This window comes from Tamandua tetradactyla, chromosome 14 (genome assembly GCF_023851605.1).
Source record: "Tamandua tetradactyla isolate mTamTet1 chromosome 14, mTamTet1.pri, whole genome shotgun sequence".
Taxonomy (NCBI): Eukaryota; Metazoa; Chordata; class Mammalia; order Pilosa; family Myrmecophagidae; genus Tamandua; species Tamandua tetradactyla.
Window position 1 is genome coordinate 82,350,307 of NC_135340.1, and position 17,170 is coordinate 82,367,476.

Genomic DNA, 17,170 nt, shown 5'->3' on the forward strand with positions numbered 1-17,170 from the left:
AGATTCCACAACTCAGCAACAAAAAGACAAATAACCCAATTTTAAAAATGTTGAGCAAAAGACATGAACAGACACTTTCAGAAGAAAAAATACAAATGGCCAAAAGGCATATGAAAAGATGCTCAGCTTCACTGGCTATTAGGGAAATGCACATCAAAACCACAATGAGATATTACCTAACACCTATTAGAATGGCCAGTATCAAAAAAACAGACAATGACAAGTGTTAGAGAGAATGTGGAGAAAGAAGCAGACTTATTCACTGTTGGTGAGAATGCAGAATGGTGCAACTGCTCTGGAAGGCAGTTTGGTGGTTCCTCAGGAAGCTAAGTATGGAACTGTGGTATGATCCAACAATCCCATTACTAGGTATATATTTAGAAGAATTGAAGGCAAGGACACAAATGGACATTTTCACACCAATGTTCACAGTAGCATTATTCATGATTGCCCATAGATAGAAAAAGCCCAAATGTCCATCAACAGACGAACGGCTAAACAAGCTGTGGTATATACATATGATGGAATATTATGTAGATGTAAAACAGAATAAAGTCATGTAGCACGTAATGTAGATGAGGACATTATGCTAGGTGAAATTAGCCAAAAACAAAAGGACAAAAACTGTATGCTCACTAATATGAACTAACTTTGAGAGTTAAAGTTAAGAACTCAGGTTATTGGAGATAGAAAGGGTAGAGACTAAGCATTTGGTGCTGAAGGAGTACAGAATTTGCAACAGGACTGGTTACAAAGACTCAGGAATGGATAGCACAATACGATCTGATGGTAGCACAATAATATAAATATATTGAATTTGAGTATAGTTGAGGGAGAAGGGCTGGGGACATGTATGACATCAGAAGAAAAAAAATAGAGGATAAAGATTGAGATGGTATAACTTAGGAGTGCCTAGAGTGGAGAGTGATAGTGATTAAATGTACAAATATAAGAATGTTTTGTTTTTGCATGAGGGAAAATGAATGTCAACATTGCAAGGTGCTGAAAATGGGATGGTACACAGGAAAAAATACAATCAATGCAAGCTAGGATCTACAGTGAACAGTAACATTGTAACAGGCTTCCATTGAATGTAATAAAGGCAATATGCCAAACTAAATGTCAGTTATGGGGGATATGGAGGAGGGGTATGGGATTCTTTGTGAAAGGAAATGTCCTCATATAGACTGTGATGGTAAAGGCATGGCTATATGATTATAGCAGGAACCACTGATGTTTTACTTAGGTTGATTTTATGATGTGCAAATAAAACTGTTTAAAAATAAACAAGAGAGGGCGGGCCGCGGTGGCTCAGCGGGCAAGAGTGCTTGCCTGCCATGCCGGAGGACCCCGGTTCGATTCCCGGCCCCAGCCCATGTAAAAAACAAACAAACAAACAAAATATAATAAAACAAGAAAATGTTTAAAGATGTTTCCCTTTCTTCCTCCCTTCCTTCCTTCCATCCTTCCTTCCTTCTCTCTGTCTTTCCTTCCCTTCCTCCCTCTCTCTTTAAAAAAAAAAAAAAAAAAAAAAATAAACAAGAGACACAAGTACTGGAGAAAATGTGGAGAAAAAGATGTTCTATTCACTGTTGGTAGGGAAGCAGAGTGGTGCAGCCCCTTTAGAGGGCAGTGTGGTGGTTCCACAGGAGGTTAGCGGTGGGGTTGCCATATGATCCTGCAACCCCACTGCTACGTATATACTTGGAGGACTGAGCGTGGGGACAGGAATGGACATTGCACACTGGTGTTTATGGTGGCAGTAGTCACGATCTGCAATGGATGGAGGTGGCCTAAGGGTACATCAAACGAGGAATGGAAGGGGGAACTCTGGTGTATACATATAACGGACTGAGCGGCTACAAGAAGAAATGAAGTTGTGAGGCATGCAAGTAGGTGAATGAACCTTGAGGACAGTATGCCGAATGAAATGTCAGAAGCAAAAAAGCAAAAATTATCATGCCTCACTCAAAAGGACTTACACTGAAATTGAGAGCATGGGTTATCAGATTGGGACCTACTGTAAAGGTTCCTACATTGTATGCTTTTTTTTGGTATTTTTATTGTAAACTTTAACAAACATACAAACATTCTTGGCATACAAATATTCTATACAAGGTGTACAATCAATGGCTCACAACATTATCACATAGTCGTGTATTTATTACCATGATCATTTTTTTTGAATATTTGCATCTCTCCAGCAAAAGAAAAAAGAAAAAACTCATATATACCATACCCCTTATCCCTCCCTCTCATTGACCACTAGTATTTCAATCTACTCAATTTATTTAACCTTTGTTCCCCTTATTATTTATTTTTTATCCATATTTTTTAATCATCAGTTCATACCCTAGATAAAGGAGCATCAGACACAAGATTTTCATAATCACACAGTCACAATGTAAAAGCTATATCATTAAACAATTATCTTCAAGAAACATAGCTACTGGTACACAGCTCCACAGTTTCAGGCACTCCCCTCTAGGCACTTCAATACACCATCAATTAAAAAGGGGACTTCTGTATAATGTGTAAGAATAACTTTCAGGATAACCTCTCAATGCTGTTTGAAATCTCTCAGCCACTGCCACTTCATTTTGTCTCATTTCTCTTTCCCTCTTTTGGTCAAAAGTGTTTTCTCAATCCCTTGTGCCGAGTCCTAACTCATCCCAGGATTTCTGTCCCATGTTGCCATGGAGATTTACACCCTGGGAGTCACATCCCACAGAGGGGGCTGGGCAGTGACTTCACTTGCTCTGTGGGCTTAGAAAGAGAGAGGCCACATCTGAGCAAAAAAAGAGGTTCTTGGGGGTGTGTGTGTGTGTGACTCTTAGCCCTAATTTTAAGTAGGTTTAGCCTATCCTTTGCAGGGATAAATTTTATAGGGGCGAACCCCAAGATTGAGGGCTCAGCCTACTGATTTATTGTTTCCACTGCTTGTGAGAATATCAGGAATTTTCCAAATGGGAGATTGTACGCTCTTACAGCAGTTACATCTATTCTGGAGTTGTAACTGTTATTTCTAAATTCTGAGATGCTGAGCTATTGCGTATTACCTGGTCATTCCCTGGAACTTCAGGTATTTGTGCGATACCTAAGACTCAGAGCAAGAGTTCTAAAGCTATGAAAGTGAGCATTACCCCATACAGCAACTGTTAAAATAGTTGAAAAAGTGAACAGATTTTGACTAGAGATATGAATGAAGCTGATTTTGGATAGGACTAAGGTGAATCAGAATACAGGGTAAAGGATGATATGGTTCATATTTTAGAACTTCAAACAGGGTAAAGGATGATATGGTTCATATTTTAGAACTTCAACTTCTGTGTGAGACCAAAGGGAAAGATGTTTGGGTTATCGCTTTACCTAATTTAATTTGTATGGTCAGTTTAGTTGAACATCATAAGTACAAGGAATCTTGAATACGGCATAAGATCTTGTTGGTTTGTCGAAGTTAGTGTGATACCCTGATATATTCCAGAGTAACTGGGGCAGTGAATAAAAAAATATTTGCAAAATCCCCTTGGGGAACTGGGGAGAAAGGAGGAAATATTCAACTTCCCTATTCAGAGAATTCCTGACATTCTTGCAAGCAGTAGGGATAACCAAATCAATAGGCTGAGCCCTCACTCTTGGGGCTCGTTCCCATGAAACTTATTCCTGCCAAAAGATAAGATAAATATATAGTTATCCCTAACGGTTATCCCCAGAGAACCTCTTTTATTGTTCATGAGTGGCCCCTCTCTCTCTAAGCCAACTCAGCAGGTGAACTCACTGCTCTCCTCCTACATGGGACATGACTTCCAGGGGTATAAATCTCCCTGGCAATGTGGGACAGAAATCCCAGGCATCATGGGATTGAGAAAACATTCTGATCAAAAGGGAAAAGAGAGAAATGAGGCAAAATAAAGTTTTAGTGGCTGCGAGATTTCAAACAGAGTTGAGAGGTTATCCTGGAGGATATTCTTATGCATTATATAGATGCTTCTTTTTAGTTTGTGGTGTATTGGAGTGGCTAGAGGGGACTGCCTGAAACTATGGAGCTGTGTACCAGTAGCCATGTTTCTTGAAGATGACTGCATAATGATAAAGCTTTTATAATGTGACTACATGATTATAAAAACCTTGTGTCTGATGCTCCCTTTATCGAAGGTATAGATATAAAATAAGAACAATAAATACTATTAGTAAAAAAATAAGGACAATAAATAAATAAATAATGAGGGGATAATGGGTTAAAAATTGGGCAGGTTGAAATACTCGTGGTCAATAAGATGGAGGGATAAGGGGTATGAAATGTATGGCTTTTTATTTTTATTTCTTTATCTGGAGTGATGCATGCTGATGGATACAAAACTATGTGATAATATTGTGAGCCACTGATTGCATACTTTGGATGGACTGTATGTGCATAAAGATATCTTAACAAAAATATTTTTTAAAAAATGTCTAGCAGAGGCATATCTCTCCCATGAGCATGCCTATATTCACCCCTAAAGTGTGTTCTTTCTTTCTCTTCAATAAAGTGACCCCCCTCAAAAAATAGTCTAGCAGACAAGGCTGCTTCTTAACCAATACATGCAATTTATAGGCATTTGACTGCCCAAATGGAAAGCATCAGTACAAAAGAAATGAGATATTTAATCCACCACAGACATCTACCCAACACAGAAGGTAACTAAACAGACAATAACCACAGTATCATTTTTTTTTAATATTCATTTAGAGATTAACACAGCAAAGAGGAAAGACTACTGGAAAGAAATGGTAAATACACATTTCAGGTCAACCCGAAATTATGAGCCACATATGTCTCAGCAAATTCAATGAATCCAAAAAATGAAGTGTATTTAAGATCTCTACTAGACTAACTGACTAGGCTAGTCAAAAGACATAATCAACATTCTATACTCACCCTTCCTTCAGCATCAATCATTATTTCTGAAATCTTAAAAGTGACTTTTGGATTTGCTGTACCTTTGGAAAGAGACATAAATTAGTAGTAATACATATCCAAAATTACTCAAACTGTTTTTTTTTTTTTTTAGGTCAGATAATTTTACTATTTAAATGATCTCAGGAAATGCCTATTTTAGTTCATAAGAGGGGAACTAGAGAGGTTACATTTTCTCATACTCAAAATAACTTTGCTAGTGGGGTGGGCCGCGGTGGCTCAGCGGGCAAAGTGCTTGCCTGCTATGCCGGAGGACCTCGGTTCGATTCCCGGCCCCAGCTCATGTAACAAAAAACGGAAAAACAAAATACAATAAAACAAGAAAATGTTTAAAGATGTTTCCCTTTCTTCCTTCCTTCCTTCCTTCCTTCTCTCTGTCTTTCCTTAAAAAAAAAAAAAAAAAAAAATAACTTTGCTAGAACAATCATCTCTACATTTCAGTTAAGTCAGGAATATTGTGTTTGTTTTTTTTTTTTAATTTGTTGGGTCAGGAATTTTTTTTTTAACTTTTTTTTTATTGTATAGTATAACATATATACAAAGCAAAAAAATAAAAAAAAGCAAGAGTTTTCAAAGCACTCTTCAAAAAGTGGTTACAGGATAGATCCCAGAGTTTGTCGTGGGCTACCATACCACCCTCTCATATTTTTCCTTCTAGCTGCTCCAGAATACAGGAGGCTAGAGGGCTTAAGTACTTTTTTATCATCACAATCGACTTTTTTCCCCCTTTTTTTTGTGAACAATAATGTATATACAAAAAAGCTATAAATTTCAAAGCACAGCACCGCAATTAGTAATAGAACATATTTCAGACTTTGACATGGGTTACAATTTCACAATTTTAGGTTTTTACTTTTAGCTGCTCTAAAATACTGGAGACTAAAATAGATATCAATGTAATGATTCAGCATTCATACTCATTTGTTAAGTTCTATCTTCTATGCATAATTCCACCATCACCTTTGATCTTTCCATACCTTTCACTGGGGTTGTCTGGGCTATGGCAATTCTAAATTTTTGCTATTGGAAGGGTCTGTCACTAATACGGGGTAGGGAGATGGAACTATCTGATGTTCTAGAGAGTCTGGGCTAGGTTTCAGGATTTATTTGGACCAGGGACCCATCTGGACATTGTTAATTTCTGGCAAGTTACTCTAGTGTCTGGAACCCTTGTGGAATCTTATAAATTGCCCTAGGTGTCCTTTAGGATTGGCCGGGATGGTCTGGTTGGGGGTGTGTGTGTCAGGAATATTGTAGATAGTTAGGGCTTTATAGCAAAAGAATCTCAGAGTACCATCTCAAATTCCTATCTTTTAATATGGGTATGAAAAAAAAGGAAGCTGAAAAACAGCAAGATTCAGTAAGAAATAAAGAATGGAAACTCTGTATCATTTTTACAATTTGAAATGCTGTAAACAGCAAAATGGGGGAAAATCACTTATGTATTAAGACTGTAATCCCTTATAAATCTTTTATTTGCTTACAAAAGCAGATTCTTACTCATTCTTTGAAGTAACCAATTTTGTGCACATCCCTACCTCTGAAAATAATGAAAAAGGATAAGCCTGTAATTAAAAAATCTATTGTAGCGACACTTAATGAACTCATCTTTACTAAGGCTATCAATGACCAATATTGGCTATATCTTTGGGTGATTACAGAGAGAATCCTGTCAGAAAAGAGGAAATGAGTGAATATAAATGTCAATAGATTATAATACCTGTTTTAGGATAACGGAATGAATCTGCCCTCCTTGTTTCCAACATTGGGGATGTAACATGAATAATTTCCACATCAGATTCATCATTTTCTTCATACAGAATTCTAAGAATTTTGCCACCACTGGGAGCTTAAAAGAAATTTAGATGTTAAAAATTTAGAAGAATTAATCTAGAAAACAATCATAACTGTCCATTCCCTGTAGTATTAGAATGCCCATAAGAAAAATAATTTATGTAAAAATGTTGCCTTTTATGTATGCAGATATCACCAGTCTTTGTAGTGGTAAGATGAATTATTTCTAAACCACTTTTACTAATTAAAGGTCCCTCTTTTGGTGGGCAAAAATTGAAGAGAGAATCTACATATTTTTCAAAGTCTGGACAAAAAACTTTTGAAGGGTTTTGGTCTTTGCATACCTTGAACTGAGTACATTGTTTGTTGAAAAAGGAATTACTTAATTACATGTATAATATTTCCTATAAAAATAAGTGCTGTTTAAATCTAGTTGTTTTGAATGATTTCTTTCATGTCAAAATCATGTTCTAACAAATATTCTTATGGTAAAACGTTTTGTAACTTAAAAAACTATACACCTCTGAATGTACCACACAGAGGATGCTATTACTTAATGAGATTTGCTTTCAGTTTTTTTTTGATAGGCAGGCACTGGGAATCGAACCCCGGTCCCCAGCATGGCAGGTGAGAACTCTGCCTGCTGAGCCACTGTGGTCCGCCTCAGTTTTTTATATATACTGTACACTATATGTACTATGTATTGGGCCACAATGTAAACAAATTTCTAACTGGGTCAAAAAGTTCGAAAGCTACTATTTTAAAGAGCTGTCTCAGTCAATAAAATGCTTGCAAATTCACCCAGAAGAAGGAATTTGTTCTTTTTTTTTCCTCCATCTGTACATACACTGATTTGGTCACCTGTTCTTGGAGATACTTTAATCATTAAGTTTTTACAGTGATTTATTACAATGTGCTGTTTTCATTTTGCTACCAGTGTAGCCACCAATATTACCAAAACCAGCTTCAAGGTGAAAAAATGGCAAAGGGAGGCAAAGGATCTGAGACACTAAACCACCATATAAATATTTTTATTAGAATTCATTAAACTGAGATAGATCTGTATATTTCAAATAACTACCAGTAGAATCCAATCTTCATCACTTTACAATCTATTGTCCAAGATACAGAATCTGTGCACTTAACCAAAATGTAGTTGAATTTCATAAGACTTTAATTGACCTGTAATATATTACTTTGAATCCTCTTACTTGATTCAGCTTTCGGACACCACCAATAGCCAGAATATCTATCAAACTCTTCTTGAAGAACAAAGGTAGCAACTCCAGCCGATCTGGGATCCTCTTCCATGTTGGCTAGCTCTAGATAAACATAAAAACAACATCATCACAAGAAGCTATCTTATTGTAGGTACAAAGCATAAGGACTCAGTTTGAGGGGTAGTTGCAATGTTGTGTTAGACTCTGGAACCAGAGTTCAAATCTAGTTCCATCATTTACCAACGGTCTGAATTTGGGCAAATCACCCTGTCTCGCACAACTTAAGTAATCTACATGTAAATAGAGCAAAAAGCCTACCTTGTCAGGTTGTTACGAGGACTAAATGAGTGACTTACATAAAGCATTTACAACATGCTCCAGAACTGTTTCTTGTTATCTTGTTTAGTTAGGATCATGGAAAAAGTGACTTATAACTTTCCTACACAAAGAGCTAGATCTTAAGATCTAGAACAGATCTTACAGATTATATAATTCACCTGCTTCTCTCTTCTCTTCAAACAGAGGGGCTCAGCTTTTATCTGTTTTACATTTAGGTTTCCAACTAATAATCTGAAGGTACCTCTTGTTTATATTAAAAAAAAAAATCACAAAGCCATAATTACAGAAAATTTCATGGTATAGGGAAATATATGTTTACAACACATTTAAGTAAAAAAAAAAAAGCAAATTACTAAATGATAGACACATTGTGATTACATTTATAAAAATGTTATACATATATATATTTTTTTAAGTCTTGGGATATAAACCAAAATGTTTTCAGGGATTATATCCAAGTAGTGGGATTATGGGCAAGTCCCTTTTTCAATTCCTGAATAATTTATAAATCTTCCATGTACTGTTTATTTTTGAGAAATGCATATATTTATATACCACACCTCTTTCAAGTCATATATTTCAAACTTCCCAGAATGCTTTCTCAGGCTTCTTCCTAGTCAATATCCACTCTCATCCCAGAAGCAATCCTTGAACTGCCTTTTATTATCACAGGTCAGTTTTGCATAAACTAGAAATCATACATTATATTTTGTGTCTGATTTCTTTTTGAGATTCTCAATGTTGTTACATGTATCAGTAGTTCAATTCTGTTCATTGCAGAATAGTATTCCACTGTATGAATATACTACAGCTCTTTTATCCATTCTCTTACTAATGGACACCTGAGCTGCTTCCAGTTTTTGACTATTTTGAATAAAGTTTCTATGAACATTCACGTTGTGGGCATGTTTTTATTTCTCAAACAAATATTTAGGAGTCAAATGGCTGGACATTACAGTGTTAGTTTTACTTTACAATAAAATGTCAGTTTTCCACAGTGGTTTTGTTTTATAGTCCTACCAGAAATGTATAAAAGTTCCTCTCCAACATTTAGTGTTCTCAATTTTTTTCATTTTAGCCAGTCTTAGCAGGTGTACAGTAATATCTCAGAGCAATTTTAATTTTATAGGTAAGTCTCAATTTTTTATTTTTCTTTATCTGGATTTTCTATATTGTCTGAAATAAATGTGCAGTATCAACCAATAATCCATTATCAGAAAACTATGAGTTCAGAAGTGCTTAGAATTCAGAATTTTGGGAATTTTACATATGTTGTACATCCATAGTAGTTTATGTAACATCTCTAGCATGGTAATCAAATATCCTGTAATCAAATACACCAGTATCCCTGCAGTAAACTTATAAATTGACACACTAAGTAGGATTAAGATTATAAATATCTTGAGGTCAGTTCAGGTCAGGTTTTGCCACCAGAAGAGTTTTAGCACTAAATTAATGAAAAGAGCTTTCATTTTTCAGAGCTTTCTGAATTTTGGAATCAATGATAAAGCTAAGACCAGAGCTCATTTTCTTGTATCTTTCAATTACTCCATATTATCTTATATTATGGACTGTATCAGAAATGAAGATAGGTACCATAAATTGGTATCTACTAACCACTTATTACAGATCTCAATTCTTAGTTATTTATTAAATAACTATATGGCATCATTCTGTTTTCCCAATAAGGTAAGTCATTTAGATTAGAGGCTGATATTTTAAATTGTTTCATCACACTAGGTCAAGAATAAACACATACATATACCTGCTGACTACATCCATTTAAAAGGAGGCTTTCACTTGGAAACTTACTGTGAATAGGCAGAATAAGTTGGTGATGCTCACTCCCTACCTACCTTTTTATCTAAACAAACACTTCACAAATACTCAGGCACTTTTCTAAACACGTCACAAATATTAACTCTTTCAGTTTTATATATACTGTACAGTATATGTCCAATCCTAGGAGGACAGATTATTAACATTTTTTACAGATGTGGTAACTAAGTGAGAGGTTAACTCTCCTAAGGTCACAGAACTAGTAAATTGCAAAGCTGGGACTCAAACCCAGGTAGTATTCTCAACCACTACACATTGTGAGTAGTAACAAATTACCACATACCTACATTCACAATAAATAAAGAATAAAAACACTATTAAAACATTCTTTAAGGTTCCAGTGCTATTTAAATTCTTATCTTCATAATAATCCTGTGCAGGAAAACAAGGCTGATATTTTATCAAAGAAAAATAGACTAAAAATGCCTTAATTCTGACAGTTTATGTCAGAGCTTTGCAGTCTCAGCCTCAAGTACTATAACTAGTATGTAATAGTTTTTGAAATTTTACTTTTTGAAAGCATGAAAAAATGGCTAGAATTTCTAACACTGATTGAGTAACTATCAGTCTAACTTTTCTACTGCCATTGGTAGTAGCTCTTCTGATTCCCTGACTTGAAGTGGGGAGCCATTAAATACCAGAAACCTGTAGCTTTTCCTTTAAAAATTCCCTACTCTACCCCCTTTTTTCTATCTCATGTTCTAGTTTTAGGTCATATTACCTGGATCATTGCAATAAACTTTGGTGTCCTAGACTTCAGTTTTGTACTTCTCAAATATACCTTCCACAAAGTATCTAATGTGATTTCTGACCATACCACTCAACTGCTAAAAATTTTTCAATGGACCCCCACATCATGATGCCGTCCTTATTCATTTATGTATAGTACAGCCTATCCCTGCCCTAGTCCTTCTCATCTGCTAGCCTTATCTTTTGCTACTTGATTCACACTCCATTTTTTAGGAATACCAGATAGCTTCTAATTCCTCATACACACAGCAGTGTCTTTTATAGTCACAATCCTGCACATACAGCTCCCCTTATGGAGTTTTACTAGCTAATATTCAAGCATTAATTAAGATCAGTTTAGGTGTTACCTCTTCTGGGATGCTTTCCCTGACCACTGTCTCTGATAGGTGCTCTCAACACCCTTTGTCTCTTATTCTGTCTTGTTTATCTAATTTCCTTGAGGGCTAGGGCTATGTCGCATATGATTCTGTACTGTTACTACCTGCAACATTGCCTGGCACATATATGAACTTAATATAGTTTTTGTTGATTGACTGAATAGGTGGAATACATTTCTCAATAATCCTCATGATGAAAGAATTTTTGCTGTCAATATGCAACAGTATACTAAAATAACTAAGTAAGGAAGATACCTGGTAAATAATGAACACTGGATTAAGCAAAAGTTGGACAAATTACTTTTCAGAGTGACCATCTTTCATCATAGAGCTTATTCTTAAGTTTTTTCACATATTCCAAGAAAAAGCAATTCATCATACCTCAACTTTCACTTAATGAAAGCTTTAGAGGAAACAACCTCATCTTTTCCTACTTTGAGTAGTGCTTAGCAATATTACAGCTACTTCAACAGAAATGAGTTAAATATTTACACAATATATACAGTTCTACAAAGTAAGTTTTGTTATTCCTATTATGACAAAATACTTAGGCAGGCTTTCCAAAAAGGGGAGATAAATTTTCAGTTAATTCTCATAGTGTGTATTTGATTTTTGTTTCCCAAAAAAACAAGACTAATTTTTTAAAATAAAATTTTATTTTAATGAGAACAGTTTTGGGAAAGTTCTGGAAATCTTTTATTAGGCTTAATGAACAATCATATCAGAGGTGCTGCTGTTGTGCTATCTGAAAATGAACATTAATACCAAGTAGCATTACACAGGTGTTCCACACCAGTTATTCACTGTACTTTTCTCTATTGTTTTAATTTTAAAGATTTAAATTTAAAATTCACAGGATGCCTCAATTGAAAAATGCAAGCAAAAGCAAAATGAATTTTAAAAATATTTTTCAGGGAGGTAGCTTCGAAGAACTATCCATTACCATTGTGCACATAGGTGAGCCTCCTTTCTTCTCTGGTTACGATGTTAGATATCCAAACATCATTGCTATGTATGAAAGCAATCCAGTCTGGATCAGCAGGGCATAATTTTGGATCCATCCGTATATTGGGACAACTAGTCTCCACTAAATTGGGCCGTAATGGTTGTTGCTAGAAAAGTAAACAACATTTTAAGGCAAGTATCAGACTAATACATATGTATTTGTTTGCCAGCATCCTTTCTATAAGATGAAAAACATTTCCAGATAAAATGTCACTATCATTGCTCCCTAGAGAACTAGACTTTCATAAGCCTTAACTTATAAGGACTCATTTTTATACTCTGCATTAGAATGCTAACGGTGATAAGAAAGAGAAGAAACACAATGCAACAGTACTTTATAAATTTTATTACCCAAATCTGTTTAATGAAGTAATTGTTATTTATTAAATATTTTATTAAACATTTATTGAATGTTTTATTTATTAAACATTTAAATTAATTTTACCAATTTAAAATAGCTTGCCTACAAAAATAATGAAACTCAGAATCATCACAATTTCATAAAAAAAAAAATAGTTCTAAGAGTACATAAAGATGTGCCCGGAATAAACCAAATATTTAAACTATCTCAACTTATTAAGATAAATTAAGCTTTCAAGGGAACCAAAAATGAATTGCCTTGTGATAACATTATCTTCTAAAAATCTCTATTAGGAATTGATGCCCTTTACTATATGGCAAGTGTTTTAATTTTTAGCATTTAAAATTAGTTTAGAGAAATGATTAATTCTTAAAATAAGAAATTAATATCCATATTTCTTGTTTTCATTACTACTCAATTTTTTAGTTGGGAGGTAGATAGATGTTTTTGGTTTGCTTGCTAATTACCTTTCAGATTTGGGTGAAAATAACTTTTAGGACCCATAAAAAAGATTTAACAAGTAGTATACTTAAACTTACAGTAAATCCTTGTGGCCCTCCATCTTTTACATGATAAATTCCACTACCAGCTTGAAATAGAAAGGTTCCACTTCCTGGGTGATAATCATAAGAAGCAATTCCAACTGTTCCAATGCGTTTTCTTTCTCTTAATAGCTCTTCTTCTCGAGAATACATTCCATAGTCCAGTGTTGCCTAACGGAAAAGAAAGATAAGTTGTTTATTTCAGGCTTTTGAAACCTTGCTTTTTGCTTTTAGCACTAATATTCTAGCATCTTCAACACCACTGAGTCTACATTTTGAGTTACCCCAAAATTTGCAAATCAATTTTAGGAAATCTGCTGAAAGAATTCTTGGTAAAGAGTCTTTAGATGATAATTGTATGTATTAGAGGACCAGAATAAAGTTTCATTAACTTGGCCAAAATCTCCTTCAACCTAACTGTAATTTTTGCTTTTGCATGGACAGGGACCAGGAATCGAACCCGGGTCTCAGGTATGGAAGGCAAGAACTCTGCCACTGAGCCACCGTGGCCCGCCCCTAACTGTAATTTAATAGTTTTGAATACAGTTAAACTGAGCACAGACTTTGAAGTCAAGAGGCTTGAATACTGGCTTTGAGAATAGTAATATCGTCTACTTCAGCTTTGTAAGATTTAACTTAAACAAAAATATGTAAAGTTTAGCACAATGAATGCTTGTAATTAGTACCTTTCCAACTACATTTACCAATATTCCTCTAATAAAACCTAGGTCACTGACCTAAAACCCAGTATGTGATTCATGGCCTCCTGACCTTTGCTAATTGCCGCCCCCCCCCCGAAAAACTATTCTTTCTATCCATCCAAGCTTTATTTTTACCCTAAAACCTTAGCTTGAATTCAACTTCAGAAAAACAAAGAAAACAAATCCAATTCTTGTCAATTTTAAAATTACATTTACAGTTTCCCTCATTAAAAGGTACTTACACTTCACCAGATTATAATAAATAAATGTTAAAAGGTATCAAAGAGTAACACTTTAAAAAGGACTCTAGATAAACATATTGACAGAAACGTCATCATTCTGAACTTAAGATAGTACACTGAAAGTAAATATTGCTCAAAGGTGATAAGTCCAGTTAAGTACTTGCAAACCTAAAATAACATAAGGTAAGGTTAAGAACATTTCCACTGAAGTCAAAAGCATTTCTGACCCTATGATTATGTTTGATTTTCTCCTCTCTTATTCTCCATAAAGGTCACCAGGCTTGAGTCATACTTAATGTTTTACTGCTTTATAATCAGAACAAAAAAAAAAGAGCCAAAAATTTTAAAAGAAAACACTATTATTTATAATTTTATGATTTATAATTTTACTTGAAAGAATAAATAAGCAGTATGGTAAGAAGAACCCTGAAAAAGTCCAACTGTGGGGACTAAGACTAATTTTACCAGATATTAAAAAATTAAAGCCTTCTATATCTAAAATAATGTAGCTTTGATACATAAATAAATAGAATAGCACAGAATAGAAAATACAAATTAAAAAGTGAATAGAGAAATTGGTAAGAAAAGATCGTGGGGAAAAAAATGGGACTTAAATAAATGACAATGGATTTATAAAAAGTTAACATTGAATCTACTCTTTACACATTCCAAAATGGATCAGAGATTTAAATGTTAAAAATGAAACAGACTCCCATTTCTAGCCAAGACAGAATTACAGAGAACAGATTTACCCTCCTGCCTGAAACAACAAGAAACCTGGACAAAATATATGAAATAGCAGTTTTCAAGATACTGTACATCAGGCAACAAAGGACAGTGATCCTAGAGAATTGGGAACCAAATTAGATGAACCTTACAATTGTACAATTATTGCCTTCAGAGCTTTCAGACCAGGGCAGAAGTAAGGAGGGAGAACCCAGGTAGAGGCTGGAAGACTTCCTGAATTGAAGAGAGGTAGCTAAGACTACAGGGAAATAAGCTACAGTTTGTAGAACAGAGTACCGAAGAAGAAAGAGCTGCAGAAAGAATGAGAGAATGAGAGATATGCAGGAGATCTCTCAAGTATTCAGCATAATCTGTGCAAGGGGGTGATGAAACCACCAAGAGATTGGGGAAAGAATCTTCCAAAACAAACTGGGAAAAGTACTTGGTGTTCACAAAGGACTGTATAGTAGTGCCTGTTCCCAATAGCCTGAATGGAAAACCATAATTTCATTGAACATTGGACACAGTATCTAGAAAAGTCCTGTGTAGTAATGAGGAATATTAGGACTAGATTAAACACGATTCTGGTCCTGCCTAATTTATCTTAAAAGCAAGACCTAAAAAGATCAAAGTGCTTCCAAGTAACTATGTCTCCAAATAAGGCTCAAGAATTTTTTTAGGAATACAAACACAACAAGGTAAGAGCCACAATATCTAGAATCCAATAAAGGCAAAGCAGCAGGAAAATATAACCCCTAATGAGGAGGGGGAAAAAAAGAGTCAAAATCAACCCACAACTAGCACAGATGGTAAAATTAGTAGATAAGGACACTAAAACATTTTCATAAGTTCAAAAGTTGGGACCTGGAACACATAAAAAAAGATCCAAGTCAAAAACCTAGATAACAACTACAATGTCTGAGAGAAAAATACACTGGAGGAGGTTAATGGCAGATTAGACCATACAGAAGAAAAGAACAATGAACTTGAAGACATGGCAATAGAAATTGTCTAAAATGAAACACAGAGAAAAAAATTAACTGAACAGAGTGTGAGTAATCATGGGACAACTTCAAAAGGATTAATATGCAGGTAATTAGAAACCCTGAAAGAGAAGGATAGAGAGAAGACAGCAAAAATATCTGAATAATAAGCCCATACACAATAAATGAGAAGAAAACCACAGTAAGGCATATCATAAAAACTCAAAACTAGCAAAAAAGAATCTCAGGAGCAACTAGAGGAAAAAAGATATGTTACATACAGAGGAACAAAGATAAGGAAGATAGCAGATTTAAGAAACAATGCAAGAAAGTAGAAGTGGCATATTTTAAAGTAATTACACTTCTGAATTTATCTTTCATATTCCATAGTTGATATGATTTAAAGGAATTTCTGGAGTGGGTAGTGAATGTACTTATTGTACTTATTTTAAATGCTTTGATTCTATTCTATTCTATTCACTAAGGTTTTTAAATATTAAATTGAATATTGTTTGTAAATAAAAAAGAAACAATGCAAGTGTGAAATTACTGGAGCAAAATCTCTAAAGTACTAAGAGATAAAAACTGTCTAGCAAGACATCTATATGCAACAAAAATAACTCTCAAAAATAAAAGGAAAATAAAGACTTTTTTGATATACAAAAACTGAGAGAATCATCACAAATAGACCCACATTACAAAAAATGTTAAAAGAAATCTTTCAGGGAGGGGTAAGGGGTATGGTATGTATGAATTTTTTTCTGTTGTCTTTTTATTTTTTTCTGAATTGATGCAAATGTTCTAAGAAATGATCATGATGATGAATATGCAACTATGTGATGATATTGTGAATTACTGATTATATATGTAGAATGGAATGATCATATGCTAAGAATGTTTGTGTTTCATTGTTGTCATATTTAAAATTAATAAAAAAATTAAAAAAAAGGAAGTCTTTCAGGCAAAGAAAAAAGAAGGAAACATGGATCTACACAAAGAATGAACACCAAGAATAGTAATTACATAAGTAAATATATGAGATTTTCTTATTATTTAAATATTTTAAAAAATAATGATTACTTAAAAATTATAATAATGTAAAATAACATGCAAAATAAAGCCTATGACAGCAGTTCCTTAAATGCTGGGAGGGAAGTAATGGAAGTATACTATACTGTAAGTTATTTATATTATACATGAAGTGGCATTTGGAGATAGACTGCGTATACTGTAAATCTTCAAGCTACCACCAATGCAAAGAAAACAGAATTACAGCTAATAAGCCAAAGAAGATAATACTGAATTACAAAAACACTAAAATCCAAAACCAGCAG

The 17,170-nt window shown here is 34.4% G+C and overlaps 1 protein-coding gene across 9 annotated transcripts in view; it reads right to left on the bottom strand.

Moving 5' to 3' along the window:
• The window catches only part of DPP8 (dipeptidyl peptidase 8), an 80,915-nt gene that overhangs the window by 35,952 nt on the left and 27,793 nt on the right, over positions 1-17,170 (bottom strand). For all 9 annotated transcript variants that reach the window (XM_077128245.1, XM_077128244.1, XM_077128239.1 and 6 more), the window contains 5 exons: positions 13,182-13,355; positions 12,220-12,388; positions 7,963-8,073; positions 6,678-6,806; positions 4,919-4,980 (listed from right to left, as the gene is read on the bottom strand). In XM_077128245.1, coding sequence (XP_076984360.1) covers positions 4,919-4,980; positions 6,678-6,806; positions 7,963-8,073; positions 12,220-12,388; positions 13,182-13,355 — 645 coding nt within the window. The remainder of the gene's footprint in view (positions 1-4,918; positions 4,981-6,677; positions 6,807-7,962; positions 8,074-12,219; positions 12,389-13,181; positions 13,356-17,170) is intronic.